This window comes from Ascidiella aspersa, chromosome 7, assembly GCF_963924565.1.
Source record: "Ascidiella aspersa chromosome 7, kaAscAspe10.2, whole genome shotgun sequence".
Classification (NCBI taxonomy): domain Eukaryota; kingdom Metazoa; phylum Chordata; class Ascidiacea; order Phlebobranchia; family Ascidiidae; genus Ascidiella; species Ascidiella aspersa.
The window spans coordinates 13151601-13169294 of NC_139453.1; the positions used below are offsets into that span (position 1 = coordinate 13151601).

The 17694-nt window shown below is 38.1% G+C and overlaps 1 protein-coding gene and 1 pseudogene across 2 annotated transcripts; one reads left to right on the forward strand and one right to left on the reverse strand.

The window, feature by feature from the left end:
* Positions 1-523: 523 nt before the first annotated feature.
* LOC146137913 (ceramide transfer protein pseudogene) lies at positions 524-4292 on the reverse strand (annotated as a pseudogene).
* A 6946-nt stretch (positions 4293-11238) lies between these two features.
* LOC146137914 (uncharacterized) lies at positions 11239-15993 on the forward strand. Of its 2 annotated transcripts, none has more exons than XM_083394195.1 (4): positions 11239-11727; positions 14550-14646; positions 15300-15432; positions 15582-15993. In XM_083394195.1, the coding sequence occupies exons 2-4, from the start codon at positions 14595-14597 to the stop codon at positions 15589-15591; spliced, it is 195 nt and encodes a 64-aa protein (XP_083250321.1). In that variant the 5' UTR covers positions 11239-11727; positions 14550-14594; the 3' UTR covers positions 15592-15993. The 2 variants fall into 2 exon arrangements, with proteins under 2 accessions (XP_083250321.1, XP_083250322.1); XM_083394196.1 differs by lacking the exon at positions 11239-11727 and adding an exon at positions 13494-14484.
* Positions 15994-17694: the final 1701 nt, after the last annotated feature.

The following is a 17694-nucleotide window of genomic DNA, read 5'->3' on the forward strand; positions in this document are numbered from 1 at the left end:
TTTCAACTTTATTGTAAATTTTAACTTTATTTTAACCTATAAACTTTTTAGTAACAGTCCCCTAGGTGCTGAAAACAACTTTATTCTTTGATTCGTGGACAGACGAGGGCCTTAAAAAATTTTAACTTTATTGACTTTTGCGGGCCCTAGTTATGATGCTTTATGTAGCCTACTATTTTAATTTGACAACTAAACGCACTTTTTCTCGATCAGCCAAAACCATTCAATCGTTTTGTCAATACAACTTACGAGCAATACTGTGTTAAATTTATTGCTAGTAAAAATTTGCCCTTTAATGCGCGAGTTTCACTTCGGAGGGTTTGTTCGCACTTTGAAACGATGTGTTGTGCTCACTGCTCATGTCTAAATATTTTGGTTAATTTAAAAAAAGGCTCTGATCCCTGATTCATGCCGATACTGTTAGTTATCTGACAATCCTAAGGTATGCTATCTATGTAACTGAGCACCCCTTCAGCATACTAAGACTTTAATATAACCTATAAATTGCAAAAAAGTAGCTACGGTAAATTTATTTCACTTCGACATATGTTTGGCAAAAAAGCACCAGCTTTAGAAACAAAGAACCGAACTCATGCACTGACAAGAAACAAGGCGAAATCAGTTAAATAAGAAATTTCACGTGCCGTTAGTAGTAAATTGATCGAAAAACAGTAAACGTGATAAAACTACTACACAAGGGGTTCATATTTCGAGCTTAACAATACTTTTGACGCAGAAAAAAAAATACTATTTTGACGTCCCTATTGCCGAGACAGTTGCCCACAGAGGCGTTGAGCAATGTGTAAGTTATGTGGCGCAACCAGTTTGCATGGAGCGTTTAAGCCATATGTGTTTGTTCGCGCGGCAGAGCGCTGGGCAAACATTAACTGACAGGAACAACACATTTGCACTGTTTAATGAAGGCAATTTGTTGTTTTATACTCTATGGGGATATGTAGTTCGCCACAATTTCAAAAGCTTAAACTGCGCAAGTGCACACTGTGTACAAGCTGGATTACAATACTGCTAATCAGTTTAATACAACGTTAATACAAACGAAATCTTCTTATTACAAAACAATTATACAGGGTTTTGGCTTTGGGTGGTATAAGTTAAGGAGGTTTATGGGTACACTTGGAAAGTTCCACGTTTTGTTATTATGTTGAATCCTGGTTGTATTTAATTGTGCAGCGACGTTGTCTTTTGACGGAACAATTAAAAATGTCGGCAAAATTAACGCACGTACTTCGCACGATGTTGTCTAAAACTATGTATTTTTGATATACATTGCACGACTGTACCGTATACTGTTCGTGGTAACACGGTTAAAATGCAGTGGAATAGCATATTGCTTTTTACCCGTGAGCCACCAAGATTTTTCAGGAATTCTTTACAATTTTCACTGAGATTTTCTAGTTTGGAATGAAGCAAGAAAGGCTATAAGCTTGTTGAACATACACTTTATTTATTGGACATGAATCATATTCTTTTAAGTGGTAAGCTTATACTTATTTCGCATTATGATTGAACTGCATTTGTTTTTTGTATTCGTTTTGCCCCAGTCCCTACTATTGTAGGCCCAACAAAAATAATTCTCCGTTAGAGTAGTGGACCTTAAGGTGAAAAAGTGTAAACTAGGTCAAGCTGTTAAAAAGGTCAAGAACACAGCGCTAGTGTTTGAGGAGGACATCTACCTGCGCCAAACGTTTATGCCGACTCGGCCTGATGCTTGTCTGATTTCGATTTTACCAAACAAAAAAAGGAGCCCGACATTGTTTAGCGCCGTTAATATCAATCTTCGTGGGGAAATAAACCGGTCCAATAAACAATGTCGACAATATGATTATTCGGTATCATCGTTTGACCAAGTATAATTAGGAGCATTCAAGTTCCAAGGCTTGTATTTTTTATCGATCGCAATTGTTATTTGCTGTTTCCAATAATAATATATTAATCGGTATTCATGATAGATTCCGATGGTCTCGGACGTCCAATCTGTAGCGCAACGCTTGAATTAGCTTGCTGTCTAAAAGGCAAGATCGTGTAGTTACAAAAGGCGATTTAATATTGCAACAGTTACAACGAACGTGAACACGGCCAACGTTCGGCGCGCACGACTTTCGGTATGATAAACGGCATTACACATTTATTGAATTTTTTGCACGACGAATATGTTTAACCCTGAATTGGCAGCGCCATTAAGCGTTTAAAACAAAGGTTTCGACACGTGCTTTCACATGACAGAAAATCGGCAACAACGCCCCTAATTCACCTATACCCCAATTAAAAGCAGATTGGGGATTGGTTACGCGGAATAAAACTGTTTTAAAACTGAGAATGTTAAGAGTTCAACCCTGGTCTCGCTATCATTTGTTAATTTGGCATGTCTAGCGTAATTGATCGCGCAATTTCTATTTTAATGTACAGTCTGATTCTAACAGAATCGCTTTCGATCGTTTAAGACATGTTACCGTGGAGCAAAATACATAAATAACTATTCCATAACTTATCGTCGGCCAACGTTCTCTGTCGAGGTATTAGTCGACAAATCGGCGACTTAATTGGAATAAAAGAAAAAGCGTCGGGAATAAATCCCGTTCAAAACCATATCTCCCGATCGCGAGTCTTGTCCTGGGCGTAAGCGGACAAGCGACGGAGAAACTTGGGATACTCGCGCTTGTAAATGGCGCGTAGGGCAGCGGCCGGCGCCCAACCACCCGGGTTCACGTTGGCCACATAGACCACCTCACAGCGCAGACAGTCGCGGTCGGGCGCGCGCCCGTCGGCCGGCGTCGCCACGTAGGTGTGACAGTAGAGACAGATCTCGGCCTCGGCGCGCAAGCAACCGTCAGCAAGTTGCGCGTCGTCGTGGTCAACCGAGAAGTTGCAGGCCATCCAAGTGTCGCGCGGCGGCGCCTCGGAAAGGTGCTCGGGGTTGGGCATGGCAAACATCGAGGCCAGGTAGAGGCAGTCGCGCTGCGCGGTCGGCCAGACGCGCTTGTGAACCTGGTGCATGACGGCGGTGGCCTCGTCCAGCACCTCGACAACGCGAAAACGCTCCACCGTCTCCTCCCAGTCCATGCGCACTTCCGGGTCCCAGAAGAAGTGACACATCTCGCGCGCGGTCACGCCGCTAACACTGTGCGTCGCCTTCAGCGGGTCACAGATCACGCCGTCCTTGACCATATCCATGCGGTAGACGAGAAGCTCGCCGTCTTCGGCGATCAGCTCCCAGCCGCCGCCGCTGTCGCCCGGGTCGGCCGGTTGAAGGGCGTTCTCGAGGTGCCCGCGCACCTGCTCCTCCAGCTTGGCGCTGAAGCGGTGTCGACCTAGTTTCGGCGCGAGCTCGATTTTTTCAGAATCGTCGTCATCATCTGAGTGGGAGTCGCTTTCCTGCGACATGGACCCCTCAGCGTCCGTCTGCGTCGCGACCTCGGCGGTTTGCGGGCGCGTGGTTACGTCTTGAAGGCTGCCCTGGAACGCGGTGCTGTAGGAGCGCTTGCCCGTTGCCGATTTGCTGTCTTCCTCGCGAAGATTTAGCATCTCCATGCAAAGAGCGAGCGTGCTTAGAAGGCCGCGCGTCGTCTCCTTAAATATGAGCGCTTCGCCCTTAAGGTCGACACCGTTGATGGCGTTGTCGTCGCCGCCGGCTTTGCCGACCTTACCGCCGGCGCCGTGCTGCCAGTTGCCGTTGTTGCGTCGGTGGCCGTTGCTGTCGGCGCACGACTCGTAGCACTTCTGCAGTACGCGAACCTGCCGGTCCAGGATGTCGCGGAAGCTTGCCAGCTCGGCGAGCTTCTCCTTGAGTCCGTGGGCGCTGCGGTATCCGGTGGCCGAGCGCACGCTCACCACGTCCAAGTCCAAGCGGTTGGCGGCGATCGCGTCTATCCAGCGCGCGCGCTCGGCCTTGCTTGAGGCGCGCAAGTACCACACGCTGCTGTCGTCGATCTTCACGTCGAAGCGACATGGGTCGAATTGACTTGGTTCGCACTCGGATTTGACGAGGCTAATCGAGCCGCGGCATCCGTGTGCCGTGTCGTCGCGCGATAGGTAGTAGGACAAGGTGCCTTCGTGGCAGCAGACGAAGCGCTCCTGCCAACCGTATACGTAGTTGGTCCACTTGCATAGCACGCCCCGCATCGAGGGTATGTCCTCCAGGTCGCTGACGTCGCCGTCCGCGTCACTAAAGCCCGGCGGTGGATCTTCAAACGCGCTGCTCGCGTCGGAATCCGAAAACTCCATGCCGAAAGTCAAAGCCGAGCCTTCAGGCCGTTGCGCACTTTTAAAAAATATTGTTTTTCCTACACCCTGTGGTCATAATACAGGGGTTACCCGGGTCAGTAACCAGTATCATACAAATCAACTCAAGCTACAAGTATCTTAATAAGGTCAACGAGGACACTTACGTAGCATGGGAAGCACTTTTTTATTAACGAGTAGTTGGAGAATTAAGTCTGACCGGCGAAAAATATACGCCGAACACTGTATTAACCCCCAAAAACAAAAAGAACAAAGAACGTATTGACCCTAATCAAACAAAAGGCAAAACATCGCTTTTCGAGTTTGCTTTGTGCATCAATTAAAGCATTTCTTCTTCTTACATGGTATCTGTAACGCACTTTGCAAACAGTATTTATTGCTTAAAGTTTCCAGGTCGCGAGAAATCTCCTTAGTGAGTTTTAACATGAACAACCAATCAACTCTAGGACCAGACGCGATTTAAAAATACAAAATAGGACTACATTTCCGCTTTTATGTTCACTTACCACCTCTAATGCTTTACATTATTCTCTGTGCATAATATCTCACAAGAGTTGCGCAATGCTAAGCCCAGTATTCTGGATAGATATTTATGTAAAGAAAAAGCGATACTTAGGTAGGTCATTTATTCCGGTCTTTGGACAACTGCTGTGATACCCAAGGCACCACTTTTAAAACAGCGCTATTCAACGGTTCAAAGTACTTGGCAAATATGTTTTTCTCACGTGCCTGCTGTAAGTAATTTACATGCATGCAGCCTGCGTGGCTCGCAACTTTAAAGCCTCCAATAGTTTGGTTTGTCAAAACAAATTAGGTGTCATTTACCGTCGACAGGTATTTACTTTTTCGCGCAATCTTTCAAACTGAAAGTAGGGAAACACGTAAAGTAGACATTCCAAATTCCAAAGGCAGATGAGTGACAATTTTTCAGTCAAAAAAGTACAACGATGCAACATTACAGTATGTTTTCCGCGAACGTATTTTCTATTAATGGTTTTAGAACGTTCTGCGACATGCATAACCGTTTTCAAGCTCGTCTTTCATTCGGTTGTATTGCGTATATCTGACAGATATTGATCACACTGTATATGCTACTGCGTCAAGAATTTCCAACGCGTGTAACTACTCCGAACAAGCGTTTGCACATATGTAATGTCACAGCAGGCCCGTGTCATAAATGTTCCTTTGGGTACCTCACATTGCACATAATTGCTGCTCTGTCATATGACACGCCTAATTACCTCGCTTAGTGCGCCATGCGTGTGCATTGTGCAACGTTAACATCCTACAAACCATTGCAGTCCAGTTGGCTGACCAAAGCAGCACTGCATTTTAGCAAGCTTGATTTAACGTGCCATTTTCACTGGCGCCTGTTTACTTGGGAATTTGGTGTGCGGTTGCACCAATTTGACCTTTGGACAGTTCACGCTACACTGTCGAAACGCAGACGGCTGCCTTGAAAAACAGCTGACTATAAAGCGGTATTGAGAAATGGACTGTAGTTTTCGCTGCTTCAGCAACATGCATTGTACCTCCTTTGTAAGTGAGACACAGAAAAGCATGTGCAAGCGACGGCCTTCCAAACGTAGCTACTTCCTTATTAATCGATAAGGCAGAACAACGACGCCTAAGCTTGAGCTGACGCTTCCTCTACCGTTCTGCTGTTGCTGAAAAGAATTACCTGAACTGTTGGACAAAATTGCCAACCTTCCTACTGGGTAGCAAAGGGCCAATAGTTAATCAGTTATGACTCACAAACAATTAGTTGTTTACTCAGAGACATGTAAGTCCCGCCACACTTTAATACACGCAATCCTTTCTTTGCAACAAGCAGTAGCCTACACAAACCCTGTCGTCAAAACTGCTTTCATACAGCATCGTGGCTTGCGGTCAGTAGCTATCGATCATGATGGCTTTTCCAGCAACAAACTGCTTAATATTTAATTTATAGTCACAACCGCGTAATATCCCACAGCAAACTATATCCACTGCAACTTACAACTAAAGGTAAAAAGGCTGCAGGCTTGAGCCAGCACAAAGAAACAGGAAATCGTCCCTTTTTCCTGACACTTGTGCGTCGAACAGATCGTTAGCTTACCGTCGCCAAGCTACTAACCGACTCTCTTGGAAGCTGCGAGACGCACTTCCAACTGTGCCAGGCAAACAAAGACCACTTAAAACTTGACTGCTATTTTGGAGGACAACAACAGCGCGCAGCAAAATACCCAGTAGTGATGTAAAGTAGGACTACAAGAAAGTTGTTGACAATCGAATCTATTGGCTGAAAACGCAGTGCGTTATTCACAAGGGATTTTGTGACCTGATTTATCTCTTCGCTATTCAAGCGAAACCAACTAAATGAACTGTAAAACGCCAAGGCAAATCACCATATGAGTCATCTAATGTAGAACCAAATAAAAAATAACTCGTAGATCATAAACATACTTAGAGGTCCTAGAGTTTTCTATAATCATCCAGTCGCTTGACTAAAAGTTAAACGCCTTTAATCATTAGTAAGAAATTTAAATACCGAATAATAACGCCTATTATGACTAAATAAATATTGTGATTGGGGCATTGATTGTACACACTTTTAATCTTAGTAGCCTTGCATGTTGCTACTGTATTGTAGTTTTAAATTTAAAATTGTTACCTTTTTAAAACGACCCATTTTGTAATTATAGAGATTTAGTTTAGTAAGGGAGAATGTCGCAAATCGGAATTCACGACCAAATGAAGCCTGGCATATATTTCTGTAAATTTTCGGCTAATTTTAAGTAAATGCGTCATCTTCTCTTGAACATAGGTATATGTGTCAATTTTTTAATTCATGCATATATGTGATACTTTTTAGTTGATCAATAAAGTCTACATCGCCGATTGTTTAATGTAAAATGTATAATGTAACGAGTTCTCGTTTGTTGTATATGATCACGAAATGTCTCATTACGCTGTATTGTTGATCCTTTAAATCAGTGGTTCCTACAGTGGGCGCCAGCGATATTCCTTATCTAGTATAAATCATTTTGGCTGCAACGCGAAATAAAGTGAAATATCCTCACGTGTGGGATCGGGTAATTTTTTTTATTGCATTTCCCAGCTCATACTTAATGGAGCGTGCGTTCGCGGTGCCGTCACAATGCTCCTTGATAACAAAAGAAACCGCCTTGAGATGGCGAAACGGGGAGATTTACGACTGTTTTTAACGAAAAATGGACCCGGATATGAAGAAGCTTATGCAATGGTACCAAGCTCACCCTTCCCACTAGACTAGAGACTAGAATTAAATAAACAATAGTTTGTATTAATTCGTTGTTTTATTTTCGTCAAGGGGGCGTTTGATAGTTAGTAAGTTATATAGGGGGCGCTATGGAAGAAAAGTTTGGGAAACACTGATTTAAATGTTTAAAACCACTGATTCATCCAAAGTGTACCGGTATCCTTATGTTAATGCCATAAATTTACTGTAAAACTAAGCATGACTTTTGCTTACTAACAGTAGGCTACGCATAGTAGGGCATATCATACTTATAGCCGACTACTACAGGGTACTGTTAGCTTTTATTGATTCCACTGTGCAAAAAAAAAATTTCAAAGGTCAAAGATGGTTTTACTGTTTCTAAATCAATTTTTTGTGCTGAACCCAAAAATATCAGCAGTTTATTTCAATCAGGTCAAGTTTTTTTTTTTATCACCTGTTTAATTATTCTAGCTGTGTTCATAATTATGCCCAAATGAACTACTAACTCTGGTCATGCACGTTGTCATATTTTGTTATTAGAAAACGTTTTTGTTTAAACAGCTATTCTAGATACTGTAGAGACGCACAACTAACCAAAAAGCTTCCCAAATCATATTTTTCTGTCAATGGCGCTAAACGCAACGATACTGATGATATTACTACACACACTTGATTTATGATGGCAAAAAATTTCGCTTGAAAGATTTTCTTCTGTATGGAATTTGGAAGATCTCTTTTTAGGCACCAACAGTAATCTGCAAGCATGTTTACGTCCCACTATCCTTGGTACCTTTCTTTTACCTGGTGAAGGTCTTGGTGGAATCTCTCTCCCTGTTTTTCATTGTAGTTACCGCAGTCGTCATGAAAGTCATCCAGATGCAAACTCTGGAAGGGCATTTTCACCGACATCCGGGCTTCAAGATATCAAAAGCTTTTAAGCAGCTCTTTAACTTGTTTGAAGGTTAGACCATCTTTATCAGGTGCATTCGTAGTTTTTTTATGAGATCAAGTTTAATGTGAAGAGGTAGCAAAGCAATGTATTTTTGATCAACTAAGTAAGAATATTTAACATTTTTAAAACCAGGTGTGAAACTTGTTTTACGTGGGCAGCTAACTTTTGCGTAGTGGCATATCAGCCCTGAAGCCCAAAGACGCAAAAAACGTGGATGTCTACTAGAACCAGCCTGTAACCCCAGAAGTATTAAAATCATTTTTAGGTCACCACACATTTTTCAATTGTGTTGGCAACACTAAAGAGATCTCAACAGGAATTTCATGTCTTCATATCATTCTGTAAGCTTCACTGAATGTCCAACAAGAAGAGAACCAATTTTATTTTAATTGTGTGGAGTAGGCTAAACTGCCTTCAAACTGACCAATCCAAAAACAATTGCCATTTCGTCGAAATAAAGGTTATGCTTAAAGCTAATATGAATCAGAAACATCCTAAAAGTGTTCCAAGGAATGCTCTTTGTCATAACTGAATTATTTCTGAACTTTTTATCTCAGTTCCGAAACCAGAAATATGTGTAAGACATTAGAAATTTGTATTGAAATACACCTAAAGGTAAATTTGCCAAAAAATGTAAATGTAATTTGCTAAAAAACTAGACCTGGTGGACAAAAATGAATACCATATTTGGAATCAGCATCAAAAAGTACACCAAGAACCGTGAACACTTTGATAACCTCAAAATTTACGCAGCACAGTGTTCTTTATTCCTTCTCAGAAGGTAGATTAGAGGGGAAGCAAGGGATACCAGATAAAGTTAGGCATGGCCTCAGAGGAAAGACAGAGCGGCTTTTAATAGCGGGAAAATGAAACCGGACATTGCGTTTTGTGTTATTTTTTAGTTGCAGTACTGCTCAAAAAAAGTTCATCAATCTTAACTGTTTAATGTTTTAATTTAATGACATTAATGAAGGACTTAAATTGGAAGGACTTCCTGGTATTATGTTTTGACTTGCTATTTAAGTCAAAATAGTCAGAAAAAACATTTTGATATTCGATTTCGGGCGAAAGAAGGTAACATAGGTTTTAAAAGTTTAATATTATGAAAAGTTCATAAATTTACACCTGAAATATTGTATAAGATCTGGGTTTATCATGAGTCTCAATAATGTCTTTTTGCCTCGACGAATTAAACTTTTACAAGGTAGGGATTGTTGTAGAAAATTGTCCATTCTGTTGTTGTCTGATTCAGATAGAATATCCACTCAGGTTTGCAGCTGGCGTACTAAGCCGAAACTGTAAACTGTTTATTGACAAAGCGCTCGCATAGGTTAATAAAGGAATAGAGATCTGCATAAGGAAGGCAATACGAAATTCATTGCATATTACGTAATCAAATAGCTATTTGTTATATAATATTGCGTAGACATTCATGTGATAAAGGGCGTAGCTTACAAGGCGTTTTCTGGACTTTCTCTTGCACGCGGAAATAATATTTTGTTTCAACAAAGGCCCTGACTTCATATAACCAATAAACAATTCAACGGAACTGGGCAACATCTGATACTAAAAATATCGATCTGTTGAGGCTACTGAATGGCGCTTTAAACCATATGGTTAACACTAAACGGATATGCGTAAGAACTTGCAGACCTTTACGCTAGTTGGAAGTTTGTGTCACATAAGTTATTTTGCAAATCTTGCTAGGTTGTCGGCGATGGGCTTTCCATGACGCTGATTGTTTATGAGATTTTCCTTTCCATAACGACATTAACGAATTCTTTGTGAAAACAACAATATGACGCTAGAGATCAAAATACCTGCTTTAATAAAATATACATTTTCACGTTAATTCGACTAATTATTAAAAAGTAGACTACCGTACCCTTAACAATACAAGTACCGGTAATTCACCTCCAGGAACGTCGCGGCACACCTGGCATGGTCTCGCGACACAGCAGTGGCACTCTCGTTATCGCGGCACTCCCGTTGCGGAACACAGCTCTATAACATTATATCGAAATATATACGTTAGTAAAATCTCATAAATGAAAACTAGGTCGCTCGATCAGCAAGGGTATTTTAATTCATTATATATAAATTTGAGTAAGAGGTGGCACTGAGCGAAGGTAACGACACTGGATGGAACGAGGCTATTAATTTAAAGGATCTCTATGGCGGTCACTCACGTATTTAACATCAGAGAGCGTTCGATCAGTGCCTATATACAATATATAGACACTGGTTCGACCATAATTTTTCGTTAGAGAGCATTTTCCTGACATGATATGGCCAGGTTTAGGTTACTACAAAAAACACGTAATAGGCTACCGGTACAGACAACTGTCTCCATTTAGTGGCTCATTGTTAAACTTCGTTTCGCAAAGAGTCACTTTTGTACTTTACTAAAGCTGTAAAATTTAGTCGTGGTCTTTAACAAAATTTGTAAGACTTTATTTAATAATTTTATAAAGTTTTAGGAAGTAAAAATGATTTAAATGTGTCATTTATGAGTCAGTATACTAAAAAACGTCAATACTTTAACAAAAAAACGTCAACATTTTGGACAAGTGTGATGAAGCATAACGGAATTTTTTAGCAAGCTAATAACCCTAACATCAAGACATTTTTGTATTAAAAACACTTTGAAGCTTGATGTCTTATTTTGCAAAGGTAATGCTGACTTGAAGTGAAACGCTTCAGTGAGCATTGGCTAACGTTTGAGCTTGCTGGCTGGTAAACTATTGTAGGTAAGTTTGGTCGTCGTCTTCTGTTACAACACTCAATGCTATGTTGTTATTAGTACACTTATCAAAAATCGGCGCTGGTCTAGAATCCTACCACAACGCATATTATTTGGGTTAAGGTTAGGGACAGGGTGCGTCTTGTTATTATTGACTCACCCTTACCCAAATGCTAACACGTACCCTAACCCAAATAATGTGCGTTGTGGTTTGCAGTATTTTTTGTTTTGTTTTTTTGTACAACTTTGTACATGCAAAAGTGAAGAAGGAGCGCCTAATACTTCCTAACCACACCCAAGCACAAACCAACACCATTACCCAAATATTGTGCATTGCTTTATTAATTGTTTTAACTCTTTGGTTGTGGTAGGATTGTGGACCAGCGCTAAAAAATCTGACAAGTAACAGCATACTTAATTTACATTTGTTTTGCCAATATAGGTTCATTCACTATTAAAAGTCATGTCACGTCACGCCAAAAAATTGTTTGAACATCTTAAAAGTAAGGAATTTAGACAATATTTAATGAGGTAAGTGGATTGCATCATTTTATTTAGTCCTGTGTATAGTTATTGAGTGGAGCCAATTACATTTACGCCTATTTAAAATAAATTTAGGGGATAACAGCACTTTGCATAAGTGGTTAGAAAACCTTATCACTGGGGAGATTATTTTTGACCTAAAAACTTATTTTACCTGAAAAATTGAAAATTTGACCTGAAAATATATTTTTTTGACGAAAGTTTGACCTTTGTAAGAAATAAATTGATTTAAACAACATATTATTTTTTGAAGTACTGCATTTGTGTCTTGAAGTCGTCAACCACTCGTTTTTGATGTTTTACTGACTACCGGTGAAACACAATTCAGTCATTTTTTCGGGTTCAATACTCTTGGGAATGTGTAGTTAGGGATGTTCAAAGTAGAATCCCAAGGTATTCTAGAATAATAGGTTTCGAATCTAGAATAACGAATCCAGAATATCGAATCCTAGTATAATTTTATTAAATTATTTAACCTCAATTTTGTTTGGGAAAGGGATTTTTTGCTAACATGTGTACATTATAAAAAAAAAATCTCCCATATGTTTAACATTCTTATCAACTGTCATTTGAAGCACTTGTGTAAACTGTAATATGTCCACTTGTCAGGTTGTTGCCAAAACTTATATTTTTGCCAATAGTGAGTTCAATGCAACACCGAACACAGAACTCTTTAGCAATTCGGTCCTGTTTTTAAAGCATTGTTGGGTTTTTGTGCTTCTTTTTTTGACTAAAATGATCTGTTATGCAGTCAAATAATAATGTACTGCAAAGAATAAGTTACTATTGACATAACGAATACTTGACAATTACGCTGTGCATTACTGTATAACCTCGCTGAATATTGGCCTAAAGTTGACCTTAAGTAACCCTATAGCGCATTTGGTTACATACAGCACCTCTTACAACGTAATGTTACGTTTGCAACTTAACGCATTTAGGGAAATTGCGAACTCCCCACCTGAAATTGCACGTTAGTCGCTCACCCAATAATGCTTGATTGACACTTAATTATTAGACAAACGTTATCGCGAGACGCGGTAATTGGTCGCCCGAAAAAACGCTGACGCTACACTAACTGGTTACATTTAAAGCAAACACTATAAATTGGTTGCCGCAGCGACGGGCCAACTTACGACACGCGTTTGTACAATTAGGCGCAACAATCGGCGTGAAAAACATTAAATTATATCGGTTCAAATTACCCGAAATAAACGGCAGAATTGGATTCGAATCTCATCTGGATTCGAATCCAAGGATTCGATATTCTACTTTGAATATCCCTATGTGTAGTTCATATTTTTGTCATTAAGAAAAACAAGACGCTGGTTATTTTAAAAATATGTTGTGTAAATAGTTAAACTACAAGGTATAAAAGGTAACAAAATTAAAATACTGTTCAATACATTTGTCCAAATCAGGAATACACAAATATATAAAACAAAAAGAAGTATTGCTGAACCTAATGCGGTAAACTAAACCTGGGTGGTTAATTCTACCCACTCACGTATACCGTATATTGTTTAGTGAAGATATAATACACTTAAAATGTCGTTGATTATAATTCCAAACTAATATTTTGTGATAAAACATTAACTGAGTGACAATTTTAAAAATCTGACTATGATTTTGACTTGAAAAAATGTTGACAAATTTTGACCTAACATGTAAATTTTGACAAAATTTTGACTTTTTTTTACAAAGTCAAAAAGTAATCGCCCTACTTATCATTAAGAATGCCCAAAAATATTGGATCGGAGCCAATACCTGATGTCAAATTGTAGTATCAGTACTCGTCGGATTCTAGAGTGGTAAAATCTGATAACAAATAATATAGGAATTTTAGTCATGTGATTTGCTATCTAAATATGCATTTCCTACTTTTAAAGGTAAATTTATCAAAAATCAGTAGGTTCACACTAAAGTAAATTTTGGGCTAATAAACTTATATCTTTAAGTGTTTCAATTTTATGTATTTTGCTGATTTGAGCATTGTAATGAGTCTAATGGCACCATTGTGTATTAAATCAGATTTTGATACTTTTTGCCCAAAATATTGAGTAACTATATCGGAATAAAATGTAAAGTATCAATCCGTATTTATTTCTTAAACATGTTGGAAAAACTTTAATTTATGTATTCTGTACAGTACTATTTAAATTTTAGTCCTATTTTTCCTCTGTTATTTTGTGTGTTCTAATTTTTAACTTTATTGTGATTAAATACTTGTTTTTTTTGTATTGCTTTTTGCATTTTTTAGCACTAAAAATTTTCACAAACTAGGTTGATTTGAATTTATTCATTTTGACATTAAGTGTTAACAGCAGTCCATATTTTTTATCATTAACATTTTTGGTTGATAACTACTGTTACTATAGAACCTTCTACTTTACAAACTCAAGGCAACTCATGCTGTAATATAAAAGCTGTTTTAATTGGCATGTTTGAACTGTTTTTCAATGTCAATAAGTTTTTGCACTACCATGCCTAATCATATTAAATTTAGAGAAAAAAAGACATACAATTTGAAGCTTAAATGTAAAAAGGAATAAAAGGTGGTCCAATTCATTTAATTGTGTTTTGTTACATTGACATGATGCAAGTATTTGTGTAAAAGCTTGTTAGTATAGCACAACATTGTTAAATTTAACATTCAAATATATGTAAAAAATATGCCAGTAAGCTTATCAAGCAAATTATTTTTTCTTTTCATGTCTACCCTTCACAACCTGATTGTGCAGCACAGTAAGTTTGAAAATAAATAGAACTGCTCAATATTTTCAAATTTATTTACCTTTCTCCATTTGCAGCATTTTTGGGGTCCAGTAGCAAATTGGGGAATTCCCATAGCAGCAATGGCTGATATGAAAAAATCTCCCGATATAATAAGTCCAAGGATGACAGCTGGTAGGAACTGAATTTATGTTTTTATTGGAAAATTTGTTGCTTAACATTGGTTTTGTGTCTGTCTAAATTTAACTAGCTGTGTTATAAATAAAATATTCAAATTTCCCTCTTGTACAAATGCTCTATATAAGGGGTGGGCAAACTGCGGCTCGCGAGCCGCATGCGGCTCTCCGGCATGTTTTTTGTGGCTCTTCTAGTTGAATCATAAAATTCCAACACATTTTAAAGGTTACCAAGAGTAGGCTAACGTTTATAAACTTTTCTCTCTTTTTCTTTTCTTAATTTAGTCCAGAATTTTGTTTATGACGTAACACTAAACATATAGTCCGAAGAGTTAGTTAACAAAAGACTGATTTTAATAAATATTGTGCGTTTTATTTTGCTATTACCGTTATGTTTATTGTTGATTATTACCGTTTTGTTGTTATAATATAATTCTGTTATTATATGCTGCTAACCTTGTATTATTTACCATTTTGGATTGAAATAATTTTGAGGCTCTCTGGTACTTGTATTTTCTGCAAATGGCTCTTACGTTGAATACATTTGCCCACCCCTGCTCTATATTACATAAAAGTGGATGTATTAAGTTCTTCATTTATGCTAATATGTTTTTGCTATAGTATGCTAATATGTTTTTGTTATTTTTTTAGCACTTTGCGTATATTCCGGATTGTTTATGAGATTTTCCTGGATGGTTATTCCAAGAAACCATCTCCTTTTTGCTTGCCATGTCACAAACGAAACCTGTCAATTAATTCAACTTGGTCGCTATTGTGTTCACACGTAAGTATTTTTAGGAAAAAGTTCCTTAATTTTCCCAAGAATAGGAATACGTTATTAAAAATGTTAATAATAGTAAACGTATGCTAGAAGTTAGTTTTGTTTAAAAATCAGTTTATTTAAGGTATGCTATTCACCATGATATATTTCAGGAAAAAATGATTAAGGCCATCTATCCTCGGAGTTCATCGTTTTGGTTCGTTTAATTGTTACAACTTACAAAAACATATTTATTTCATATTGTTTGGTTGGGCGTGCTTATTTCTACAATTCCCAATGGATTTGGTCATCAGTAATTGCTGTTGTGTAATTTGCGAGAATGTACGAACTATCCTTCTGCAGTTCGTTGGCGTGTTTAGATCAGGGGTCGCCAAACTATTTTATTAAGGGGCCCAGATGACTCTTAAGGCCTTGTCATCGCGGGACTAGTTTAAAGTTTTGCGTCGAACTTTTGTACTTGATTATTTATCGTTAAGCAGGGGAAACATAAATGTTTCGTAAGAAAAACTGTAGGAACTTTTTTAATGAATTGGCGCTTAATTTAAACATTCATCGAGATTTAGTTTGCAATGACAGACATAAAAAAATGAACAAAGAGTAAAATTGACTTATTAACTTACTGTAGTATTTTGTGCTGTAAGAGTGTAAGATGCAGATGGTTTAATTCCATCTTGCTGGACATATTCCTGCAAAGATTCCTGTTTTAGATGGTTCTAAGATTTGCGTAAAATAAAAATATATTTGACCAAGTAAGTTTATGTGACAGTCTTGTCGAAAAAAAAAACGCTAACAGTGTGAGAAATCGTTTGGTTTAAACTTGCTAAATTATACCTATACCATTACATTTGCTTTTTGTCAAATTGCTTTCCAGCATATTTTATCCTTCTTGTTCCTGCGCTAGTTCTCTCTACGAGGTACCGTTACGTTTTATATTTAAATTATTTCGTCGCTTCTAAAGAAAATATAATATTTTGTTGATTCTCATTTCGTTGTGTTGTTTGCCTTTGTCTCATCTAGCTTTAATTTTGCCATAGACCAAAAGAAAATAGGAAGCAATAATGTTAACCAAAAGCCTGACATTTTGCTTAAGGCGTTTAAGTTGCTCCAAGTGAAGTTTATACCACCTGGTACAGTAAAGCAGGACCTCCCCTTTCGATTTTATTGTTTGAACTTTGCGTGTTTTTATTAACCTCTGTTGTCTTTTAATATTTATAGGTTTGCTGTTCTTGTGTGTCAAAATAGCAATACCATTGAACAAAATCTAACTTTACAGTAAACATTCCGATGAAGTGTTTTTCGCAATTACTTTTTGCGTTTTCTCAAATTTATAAACTGGGCTACTTGAACACTTTTATTTTGCATCCCCTTTTCACCACAAGTGAACACCAAGACACTTTTTGTGTGACATTAAACAGAGTGCATCAAGTTTGCCTAAAATAACCAAAGAGTTTAATTGCCAACCACACTAAATCAACTAAGCTAAATAATCTTCATGGACATATAGTGTGATACTGGGGTGAAAGTAGGTTTATTTCTTACCGTAACTGCAAAAAAGTTTTTTGTATGACGTTATAGAGTCGAGAAATAATGTGGCTAAACTGAGAAACCCAAAAATTATCGTTCGATGTCTTGCACAAAAAGGCAGTTGGAAGCTTAGTCTTAAAACATTCTATAAACGATTTGGTTTAAAAAACTATACACTAAAAAAATTGGCTTTTGCTAATATAAAAACACAAAACCTTTTTATTGAAATTTGTAGTTGATGATATAACTTACGTTGGCAAAATTTAATGGGAAAACTTACAAAATATTGTAGCCTATGATACGCTGAAAAAAAGGCCACCTGGAAAGTAGTGTTTTTGTTCCGCGATTCGCTGATAACACTGGTTTACAGCAAATTTGCTCCAGCCAAGGTGGCAACCTTTTTTGACTAATTTGAGGGTGCTGAGTTCAAATCTGGCATTCATTTTTGTCCATCACGTCTGGATTTTGAGTTATTATTTTTTCCATTGAGGGAAAAAACTAATATTTCGTTAAATATGTAAAAAGGGACTTAAATCACAACTTATAAAAATTTGAATACAGTCTGATCAGAGATTAAACTTTTGCGGTAAGATAAACTTTCCACTGTAATTCCGCCTAATCATGCACACTATGTTTTTTTTATATAAAAACAAGGATAGAGTACCGGGGGGGCAATTGTAACATTGGTAAGGGGCTGACAATGAACCAGTAATACGAGGAAAAGCGGTCCATATTACAAAA